At 40.2% G+C, this 11,646-nt stretch overlaps 1 protein-coding gene across 1 annotated transcript in view; it reads left to right on the top strand.

Annotated features, from left to right (window-relative positions):
• The window catches only part of LOC117549842 (solute carrier family 22 member 13-like), a 28,413-nt gene extending 17,517 nt beyond the window's left edge, over nt 1-10,896 (top strand). The window contains exons 6-11 of the mRNA XM_034221945.1: nt 4,450-4,570; nt 9,605-9,699; nt 9,867-10,081; nt 10,174-10,282; nt 10,358-10,552; nt 10,773-10,896. Coding sequence (XP_034077836.1) covers nt 4,450-4,570; nt 9,605-9,699; nt 9,867-10,081; nt 10,174-10,282; nt 10,358-10,552; nt 10,773-10,833 — 796 coding nt within the window. The 3' untranslated portion in view covers nt 10,834-10,896. The remainder of the gene's footprint in view (nt 1-4,449; nt 4,571-9,604; nt 9,700-9,866; nt 10,082-10,173; nt 10,283-10,357; nt 10,553-10,772) is intronic.
• The last annotated feature ends 750 nt before the right edge of the window (nt 10,897-11,646 follow it).

An 11,646-nucleotide genomic window follows, 5' to 3' on the forward strand; every position in this document is an offset into this window, starting at 1 on the left:
GTATTTCAAATGAAAGTTTCCAGTCATTGTATTTCAATGCATCCCCACTGAATACTGAGGGTTCAGGAACTGGAATTCTGTTGGCAGTTAAGGCACCAGCTAGCACCTTAACAAGCTCTGCTGTACTTTCACTTGAGGAAGTAGTGACAACCTGTCGTTGAGGACTTGTGGGAGCAGGCACTGGGTTACTTACCAGATCCCTCTCTATCACATCTTTCCATTCTTCTTTAATGGACTCTTCTTGGTCATACACTTGCATTCTTGCTCGTGCTGCATTTAAACCTTTTACTGCTTCCAAATGCTGTATTTTTCTCCGTTTGTCATCCAGAGTCTGTTGTAGAGCTACATGCTCTTCTTCTAGGTGAGCTTTAATTTTAGCTTCCTCTTCCTCGCTTTCTGAACGATGTCTTAACTCTTCTGATTCTCTTTTTGAACGACGTCTTATGGCTGCAGTCTCTTGATCAGCTATCTTTCTTTTAGCTTCTGCTTCCAGGCGCTGAATCTCCAAATGTTCTCTTTCTTGTAACACTTTCAGAACAGCTTGGCTTGCAGCAGCCTCAGCAGCAGCTTCTTGTCGCTTCACAGAAGACTGGTTCGATTGCTTGGAGTTGCTTTTCGAAGAAGAAGTGTAGGTGCTTGAGTTAAAGAGAGAACCTGCTTCAGGCCAATCTTTCTTTTCTCCTTCTGGAACCTTTCCATCCAGGAGACTTGAGGCTCTGATGATGACAAACTTAGAAATCTCTGCACACAGATCCACTCTTCGACGCGTGTCCTGGTCTGGAGTTGAGATTGTACGCAGATCCTCATAAACATGTTGGACATCTTCTGACAAACTTGTGACATCATGAATTATGTCATTAAGGCGAGACACGGCAGGCAAAAACATCGTTTTTCAAGTACTGGTCAATTTTGAGCTATTTTGATTCTATAACATGTTTTCTTTCAGGCTTTTGGAAGGAAAACGTACAAAATACACATTTAAGTGTTTATTTTACTATAGTTTGTCTATTTAAGTCTGTAGATTTATCCTAAATTCACCAAAAGTTAGCATTCTAACGTAACATAAAGTACCGCGACCGCTGTGTGCACCATGTCATCAGAGATATCGTTGGAAAGCTGTGTCTCTCCTGCACAATCGCATCGGATCCAAATATGGTCATTTCCTTTGTATCAGCAGCCAATCGTGAAAGCACAAAGGGGTCTTAAACCAAGAAACGAAATCTCATTGGCTGGTGTCAATTTCTGACAACGTGATTCGTTCAGATGCGTCACGTGGTGTGCTAAAACACTTCCTGGTTAGCTTTCCGCTAGAAATTGAAATCTCAAAATAGCAAAAGAACGGGGAAAAAAACTTTCACAGAGAAGACGACAACAATTGTCACTTGCACGAAGCAAGGTTATACAAAAAACAAATGACCCCGAACATGAAATACCTTCACGGAGTGCGTCGAGGCGCAAGCTGTCATCCAAAGAACAGGAGGGTTTAGCTAGCGCCTCACTACAATCTTTAAAGGTCGTTTTCTCAAAATGAGTTTTTTCTCCTACTCTGAGTTCGAAATTTCAACTTCAGTAGCACGTACATACACCAAACCTTCCAGTTATATTCCTATCAATATTATGAAGGCTTTTACAGAAGGGTTTGTTCATATATCATTCATAGCCTGAATTATACAACATTGTATACCTAAAACATGGCGAAAATTGATATTTTAGGGCTGTTGACAGTATTTTCTGATTTATGGAGTGATAAAAAGAGATATCCAATATCCCTTCTGTAAAAGCCTTAGATACTAATATGACTACAAAATGAAACAATAATTTTGAACCTGGCTTTATCCAAAGTTCAGATTTCGATTCCTGAAATGTGTTAAAATATGTGCATATTTCATGAGATAATGGATAATTTGTATATTTAAACATGCTATTTCAGAAAACTTGTAATACAAAAAACAATTGCCTTATTGTAAGTAATTAACTGGAGAAATTTCTAGCTGATACTTTTAAGTTAAAAAAATTACCCTATTCACCTGGGGTGTCTCGCCTTAAGCAAATCTTCAGACAAAGACTCTGTTGTTTGAGATAATGGCTGCTTAGCTGTTTTCACTTGTGTTCTCCATTTCTCATAATTGTAGTTGAACTTTTGTAGGAGCGTTTTCATTTGTTCTTCTTGCATTTCTCTACCCTTTTCTGTAGGAGTTTTAGTTCTTTGACCTCTTCTTAGCTGCTGTGCTTCAGTGTTATCCACAGCTTCGTATTGGGGCTCTGCACTTTCCCTAACCTGAATTGTAGGCTCACTAGACTTAGACATTAGTAATCACTACTTTAAAGTGACTCACTTTTATAAACAGCAAAATGCAGTTAAACCTTTTAATGAACTTTCAACACTTACTCAAATGTAAGTGTGACTTAAATGTACCCTACAAGACTTCAATAGAGGTAGAAATGCACTTAAAATAGAAAATGTGCAAAAAACAGCTTAATTGAACTTTACACCTTTCAAAAATATACTCAAAAATATGACTTCAATGAAATAACTTTCACTTATTATTCCCAAAAACACACTTTGAATTAGAAATTGGAAATAAAAACACTTGTGTTCCCTTTAACTTTACGCCTTAATTAACAAGCCTTAGTAAAATGACATGAGCAAATAAGTCAAAACGCTAACCACACACGCTACTATAGTTGGCACTCACGGTAATAATGGTTTAGCAAACCTTTACAGAAGCCCTTTACTCGGATCACTATTGATTTCTTAGTGTCCAAGTTCTTTGTGGCTCTGTCTTGAAGCGTTGCTCTTTTAAGAACTGCGCGCGTCGTCCACTTCTGTGTGTGCATGCGTAGTTTCTCCTCCTCCGGCGGCCATTTGAAGACAGCCTCGTGCTCAGTCCGTGATCCTCTGAAGTTGCCGCTTCGTCAATTAAGACACACTCGCGTCGATGGACAGTCGAGTTTTCACTGTAATTCCCTCGAAGCACAGGCAGACACAAGTGGCTTTCTCATAACGGGTTTATTCCTCCGAATCCACCGTGAAAACTACACAAACAAACAGTATAAATGACAAACATAGTTTCGTGTTAGACACACAATAACATGCACAGCATGTGAGATAATAAACATAAAAGTATACAAACACAAACAACATACCTCGTTGGGCTGCATGCTCTGTAAACAGAGGGAAGTATTCTTCAGTTCTCTTCACAACTTATATGTATAAGAATACAAAACTAACGGAGCTTTAAGTATCCGTGCATCTTACTCTGAGGGTGCTTCTCATGTTCTCGCTCTCTAACTCACGCGAGAACAGCATAACGAGACGTGAGCTTGGACTTCAAAATAAAAGACGAAATATTGCACGCATGAAACATTACAACAATAATAATTAGTACACTTAGAAAATACACATTACAGTTAAATTATGAACATGTAAAGGCTGCACTTACACTCGCGATAAGAGTGGTTTGAATTATAACAAGTAAAAGTGTGTGATTTTGATCCTGTGTGTCTTTAGGCAAGGCAAGGCAAGTTTATTTATATAGCACCTTTCAACACAAGCCAATTCAAAGTGATTTACAGAAATGAAAGACATTAAGAGCATTAAGAAACAAATTATAAAATGGCATTTAAAAACACATTTAAAAGCAAAGATAATAAAGCATGAATAACAAAGGAACATGAATTAAAGTTGCAGTGCAGTGTGAGATACACACATTTGAAATGTTTAGCTCTGACTCTCAATCATTGCTAACTATAGCAGCAGGAAACAAACAAAGTCGCTGAGAGGCTGAGGGCCGGTTTGATGTTGTGTGTCGCGCTACAAAAAAGAACTCGCTGAGATCAAAAGCTCTGTTGTTAAAATAATGTGGTTTCATGAAAACTGGGATAATCAACTTATTCTCATTGGACGTGAACATCGTTATATTATTGAAGCAATCGTTTCAACTTGCGGTCAACAAAAAGTACAACGACCCTGTGTCACCCTCTCTTCCACACACCTCACGCAGGCGAACAGGATTATAATGAGTGTCCATATCCATGTGACCCAAGCCAACCAATCAATAGTGCTCAAACAAATATCTTATATGAAAACAAAAACGCAATACTACATGTGTCATGGCTCCTACACTGACTTTTTAGCAGAAATAGTTTTCTTTGACCTCACTTAATTTCTACTTTATTTTTTAACTTATCCTTTAGTTATTTCAAGTGTTTCATGCTAAACGAACCCCCCTTCGGATAATTCTAATCTGCAACCCAATATTCTGAAAATTCAACGGATCCTGGTCATATTTGTGTAGCATATAAAATGAATTTGCTCCCAGACATTCATGTGGCTTGCTAGTTTTGGACCCCATCTGTAACCCCGTCTTTTTTGTACAGTGTTAATGTTATGCTGCTGTGTTTGTTGTAATTGTTTACCTTCGGGATAAAGTGTTATCTTATCTTAAGGTTTCTCCCAGAGTCCGCCCGCTGGCTGATCACCCAGGGTAGGAAGGAGGAGGCGCTGAAGGAGCTGCAGAGGGCGGCCAGACTGAACGGGACCACGGTACCAGAACATCTGTTGGACAAGGTGAGCAGTGTCAACAACGCTATAAACTATAAACCTACGGAAGAGGATTGGGGCCACATGAGATCAGTTGGAAAAGTCAGAATTCTGAGAATAAGTCAGAATCACTTTCTGTCAGAAAAGACAAGTAAAAGCCAAAATTCGGAGGGGAAAAATAAGTCTGAAATCTGAGTTTTGAGAACATTTGGAACCCTGAAAAAAGTCCACATTTTGGTTTATCCGCCTCCTCTGAGTTTAAAGCCGAAAAAAAACTAATTCTGAGAAAAAAGTAAAAAATCTGAAGAAAAGTCAGAATTGTACGGAACCTCCGGCCCAAAGGTTCATGGAGGGGGAAAAAAGTATCTTGTGTGCACGATATACTTTAACGTATTTCGTTAGTATTTCGTTAGTTTCTCGAAAGTTACCGGTGCGCCAAGTAGGAAGTGGAGCACAGAGGAGACCACCGTTTCAACAAGGCAGCACAAGAGATTCTCAATTCCACCTCTGAGGACCTCTCCAGAGATGCATGGTTGGCGGCAGCTTGGAAGCAGGAGTTGGAGCTAGCCGGGCCCTCCCGGATCCATCGCTACATCTGGGACCCAGGAGATGGCGCCATAGGAGGAGACGACCTACCACGCCGGCAATGGACCACACTAAACCGCCTACGAACTGGGGTCGGTCGCTTCAAAACATAAATGAAGAAGTGGGGCCTGGCAGACAGTGCTGCATGCGAGTGCGGTGACCCTGAACAGACTGCCGAACATATAATAACCACCTGCCCTTTATATAGACCACCCTCGGAAGCCAGCCTCTTCGACTTAGGACCAGAGATGCGGGCATGGCTACACGACACCGAGTTGGACCTCTGCGTTACACGAAAGAAGAAGAACCGTTTCATTGCAGACTGTTATGTTTATAATGGCAGTGCATACATTATTTGAGATATATTTCAAACTCGGACTTCATTTAGGGACATTTTGGCCAGGGGTTTAAAGCTATTTGTTTAAGCACCGGATTCGCAAAACAGAAGAGTCTGCTTTGATCTATGAATTCATGTCCGTGACTCTCACAGTATCTGCTGCCCACAGCTGTTTTATAGAAGGGAAGCCTCCTTAAATTTATGAAATCTCTGCGGCACCAGTGGCCTGTACTACGAAGCAGGGTTTGCTATTTACTATTCATTCATGAAGTATGATGCTGTGCTGTCAACACGCTTCTCCATGTTTGTGATTGGTCAAATGTCGCTAACCCCTTCCTTTTCACATGAACGCGCACTCAGCCGGACAGAGAAACCCTGGTTGATTTACTGAGTTGATAACCAGCTTCGTAGGACCGCTTAGCGAGATCACGTTTGTTAGGGTTAGTTAAGCCGGGTAACTCAAACATATCCAGGGTCTGTTGAACTGGCTTCGTCGTACAGGGCACTGGAGGCAGTAACGTGTAACTCAGCAGAATCTGAGAAGAGCAGCACCAGGCCACCAGCTGCAAAGAGCTGTGCCTTTTACTGGTTACTTCACTGTGTTTCCCTTCATTAGAACCGCTGAATAGAGATCGAGGCTGCTACGTTTAACCACACACACCTCTACACACATCGAACTGCCCGATTATTTAGTTGGAATGCTGATACAGCATTCACACCGTCTGTTCTTCGACTCACGACATTCTTTATTATTCCGCCGGGTTATTTTGCTGCTCTTCTTCTCCCACATTCCACATCGCAGAAACTCCGTTCAAACATCAAAACGTTCAGCTCGGTCGGGAATCGATTGTTATTACTTTTCAAATTCATAACTTTCATAATTCCAGAGATACATCCCATAATTCATCACATTTTTAACATGGAAGTCAATGGAGAAACTCTTCAGACTTGAAAAATCTTCATGCAACTTCAACTGCTAACTGCTCCTTCTTCAACTGCTAACTGCTCCTTAATACTTTCACTCAGAAACCTCATTCCAACTTAAACATGTTACACATCTTTCTGACATTATTCGTGTTACACAACTTTTAAATCTGATTCGTACTTTTAGAGATATTAAACATTGCTCAGACCTTGGTAAAGAGGCCTTCTTCAGATTTAGAGTGCGTGATGTCACAGCTAGAGTGGAGGAGAGATTGAAATTCACCTTCATATTATTATTATTTTTTAAACCTGCCATAATTCCCAAACCCTACATTCCTGAGACATAATTTTTCATGAGAAACGTAGGAAAACATCTCGTAGCTTGAAGAATAAAAATAATCAAGCAAAAATAATTAAACAAAATGCCTCTTGAGGGCATGAAGTGACAAAAACTTTCAACATGTCTCCATTAAACCCCATTGTAAATTCAGCGTCATCTTTCCCCACAGCAGCCGCACACCTTTAGTTAATCTGCCAAAAAGGCCACATCATTAATCCGAAAGTACACAAAAAGTACACTTCAGATGCTCAAGTTCCTTGACATGCTTCACGCTTTGAAATTTCACCGATATCTGTTACGGTTCTTCAACAAAACTTTCACATGTAAGAGGTTTATCGCTCATTCAGAACAATGAAAATGCTCTCCTCTCACTGATTACTGCACATCACCATGGAAACCTTTGATCTCTGGACACGTCGTTAGCTCAAATATAAACACCTGTGTCATGGAACACGATGGTGTCATAACTCCAACTGACATGCTCAGAGCAGCAGACTTCAGATAATGGTTAATGGTCCTGCCCTCAACAGCTTTACGCCAAATCTGGGATCTCACCATAGGCTGTTGCCATGGAAACCCATCCCTCGCCATAAAACACGATGTCGCTGTAGCTCCAATGGACACGGTCCGGTCGTCCTACAATCTTCAACTGTATATCACCTCTCCATGCCTCAACAGCTCTACATCAAATCTGGCATTTCACCATATGCCGTTTCCATGGAAACGCATCCCTCGCCATAAAACACTATGTTGTCATAACGCCTATGAAAAGGGTCAAAACAGCACCAGACTTCAGATAATGGTTAACGGTCCAGCCCTCAACAGCTCTACGTCAATGATGGGGTGTCATCATATGCTGTTTCCATGGAAACGCATCCCTCGCCATAAAAGACGATGTCGTTATAACTCCTATGAAAATGTTCAAAAAGGGCTCAAACTTCACATGTGTGCTAACAGTCCTGCCGTGAAGACATCTACGGGACAGTTTTGAGATTTCTTCAAATGCCGTTGCCATGGCAACACAATGCTCACCATGAAACACGGTTTTCTCATAACTTCAGTGAAAATGCTCCAAACGGCCCAAAACTTCACAGGTTTGGTAACGATGCAGCCATCAACGCATCGAAGCGTATTATGGGATGTCATCAAATGCCGTTGGCATGGCGACAGATCATTCGCCATCAAGTTAGTTCAAAAGTTTGCAGTTCAAATATTCTGCTGCTTTTCCAAGCCTTTTTACTTTCTTTTCTTCTCTCATCACACATTCAAGCCCCCAGTGTTCATGTATCATTTCAATCTAAATTCTTCACTTTCTTCTTACACATTACATTTCAACATAGCAATTCAGCGTTAGCTTTTCAGCATAAAGCATTCCCACTAGCAATTTCTTCAGGAATTGCATTCTCTAGTTCCCCCTATTACTCATTTTATGAAGGAGCGGTCTGGTCACCAGGGTGCATGATGTGTGTGTGTTTGTGCTACGCTCCGCTCTGTGTGCAGAGTTGGGTGTAACGCGTTACAAAGTAATTCATAATTTTATAATTCAGTAATCACACTACAGTTACTAACATTGCCCAACAGGCGTTACTTTGTTACTTTTATATAATCAGTACTCACACTACAGTTAGCCTACTAACATAAATAATTACTAGATTCTCCCTTTGACAGACAAGAGGGATTTCCGCCACAGGTTTATAGTTACGTAACATTTGCGCGACTTGCGCATCCACATGCAGTGCATAAACATGGCTGAGTCAACAGCGATAACTTTCGAGGGGTGGAGGTATGCCCATTATTTTGAGTTCGTCCGAAGAAAGGACAGGAATGTGACGGTGAGGTGCAAACTGTGTCCAGGCCAGAAGCTTTTATCCACAAAACACAACGTCAAACCTCAACAAACACCTGCAAAGACAACATGCTAACGTGAAGCTAATAGCTAAGGAGGACCTCCGAATCCAGAGGGAGGATGTTGAGTAAAGTAACGCACTGTAGGTGCGCCGCATTTGCGCTTCAGATGAGGCTCCCTCCGCAAAATGAAGCATCCTCCGCAGTCTGCGTGATCTGCCTGTAAGGAGAGGCGGCCCTGCGAGTAACGAGTAAAGTAACGAGTAAAGTAACAAGTAAAGTAGCGCGTTACTTTATGTAGAGGGTAACGAAGTAAAGTAATATATAACTTTTTTTTAAAGTAATATGTAATATATTACTTTTTTAACGACCCCATCTCTGTCTGTGTGTGTGTGTTCGGTGTGTTTCTGTGTGTCCGACACCGGCATTTGTTTTCAAATTACCATGAACAGTCATTTACCCACATCTGGTTCTCCATAGTAATATGTGTATTAACAAGTGAAAGAAATGTGTTTAATCTCGATGTATTGCTACTGATATAGTCCTGTCGGAGTGCTCCGGAACGAACAACACTATCATAAACAAATGCCCCCACACACACACACACCCTGGCGACCGGACATATTCTTCATAAAACGGCGTATACTGTATGGCGTAGTAATCGGGCAGTTCGATGTGTCTTAAAAAAAGAAAGTATCTCGTGCGAATGAGAAAGTATATTGTGCGCAATTTATAAAACGTGGCCTCGTTTTATTTATTTCTCTCTCTATGAACCCTCCAGGGCTCCGTAGAATTGTTAGGAAAAAGTCAATTCTCTGAGAATAAGTCAGAAATCTGAGAAAAAATCTGAATTTTAAGAAAAGTTGGAATACTGTTTAAAACGTTTTTTTTTAAATATAAAATAATTTAAAAAAATTATACGAATCCTCACAATTCCGATTTTTTTTCTTCTCAAAAAAGTGGCCCTAATCCTCTTCCGTTTAAACCTCTTTGTGACACATACTCATTTTCTTTCTTTTCACTTCCTAAGCTTGAGATTGAGGGAACATCTGGAAGAAGAAACGTGTTCGACATCTTCCGGATATCGTATTTGAGAAAACGTACTCTCATAATGGGCTACAACTGGTGGGTCTTCATAACAATTGCTCTGTTCTTTCTCAGTCAGTGAATCAGTATGACTAATGTTTATCAATGATATCTAATCGCCACGCTGTTAATTGTTCACATTTGTCACATTAATCCTTGATTGGGAACTTGAACAAAATGTCTTTCTTATTCTCCAACTGTACCAGGTTTGCAGCAAATCTTCTCTACTACAGACTGACCCTGAATGTGGGCAGCTTTGGCCTCAATATCTACCTCACACAGTTCATCTTTGGAGTCGTCGAATTTCCTGCACAGGCTACTTCTTACGCTCTGATGCAACGCATCGGAAGGAGGACAGGACTAGTGGGCTTCCTTTTCTTCGGGGGAGCTTCTTGCCTCATGGTCCTTGCCATCCCAAAAGGTATATAGTACATGAAAACATTTGTTATAGACGTGTCGTTTTTTTCACGTTCACTATGTGTTGCAACTTGCAATGTATTATTTCCCCATCAGATCTTCCTGCCGTGGTGACAACCATAGCAGTCATCGGGGCGTTTGCTGCTACTGCCAGTTTCAACGTAATCTATGTGTACACTACAGAATTATACCCAACTATTTTAAGGTAATGTCACTCTTTTTCAATTGCATTTCAAGCGCTGTATGAAAGCAGTCCATTCACCATTGTGTGTTCTTGCAGGCAGAATGGTTTTGGTGTGAACTCGATGTTTGGTCGCGTGGCGGGGATCCTGGCTCCACTGGTGAGACTCCTGGACGTCTACCATCACTCCATCCCCATGCTGATATACGGCATCGTCCCCATCACTGCTGCTGGTCTCTGCTTGTTACTGCCTGAAACCCTCAATGTGGAACTCCAGGACCACACTGAGTCCGAGTGAGTGCAGTATACACTATGGCAAGCCCATTTAGCTTTTATTCATTTCTGGAGGATATCTAAAAATCAATTCTGCTAGTAAGAATGGATTTTTTGATATCCTCCAGAAACGAATAAAAGCTAAATCGGCTTGCCATGATATACAGATTTATTTGAAAAACAAATGTATTCGGTGTAAATAATTGTATACAACAATAATTTGTTCTGTTTTTCATTTTAGGAAACCATCAAATGGAGCTTTGGAGAATGCTGAAGTAATAATTCAAGAGAAAAAACTTTAATTTGTACTCTACTTAATTTGTACTCTACTTCCTTTATTATAGTCAGACAACTTTTCTACATGTATTTGCATTTTTTTTACAACTTCTTTTTATCGGTGTTGTTGGGATAAAAGTGTTATGTGAATACAATTTAATTTACCAGAGCTTTATTGAAAGTGTTGAAAAAAAAGTATTGGGGCAACAATTTAGCTTCAGGGGAAACCTGAGATATTCACACAGAAATTACAACTTTATATAAATTAATAAAAAGCAAATAATTCATATTATTATTATTATCTGCACAGACATACAATTCCAATGTGTTTCGAATCTACATTTGCAACAAAAAAATTAGTAAATGTTTGGATCTTTCTGCATACCCAGGATTTTAATATCAAATCTGTTACTTTTTGTATTCCTATTTGTCAAACCTATTTTTAATTAACACTGTGACCAAAAGATAGAATTTTCCAAAAAGTTAACTGTGATTCGTTGTGGTAATTCTAAACTAAACAAACGGTAAATGATCAAAACTGATTGATTAAAGTTAAACCATTGAGGCGGGTTATGCATCAACACATTATCACGTATTATGAACACACAGATTTAAACACTCGTTGGTGCCTCAAACGCATCGTCATGATTCTCCGTGTTCACCGTTAAATCAGCTGAGGAGAGAAACAAGACACAGTTTTAAATGAAGGGATGCCACATTAATAACCATTTATGAACAACAAAAGGATATATATGGTACTCACTTTGTTTGAGTCTCTATGCCTCCGACTCACTGGACACCGCGTCAGCAGAGTTTCTCAGAAGCCATCGGTTCTTGTG

This window comes from Gymnodraco acuticeps, unplaced genomic scaffold, assembly GCF_902827175.1.
Source record: "Gymnodraco acuticeps unplaced genomic scaffold, fGymAcu1.1, whole genome shotgun sequence".
Lineage (NCBI taxonomy): Eukaryota > Metazoa > Chordata > Actinopteri > Perciformes > Bathydraconidae > Gymnodraco > Gymnodraco acuticeps.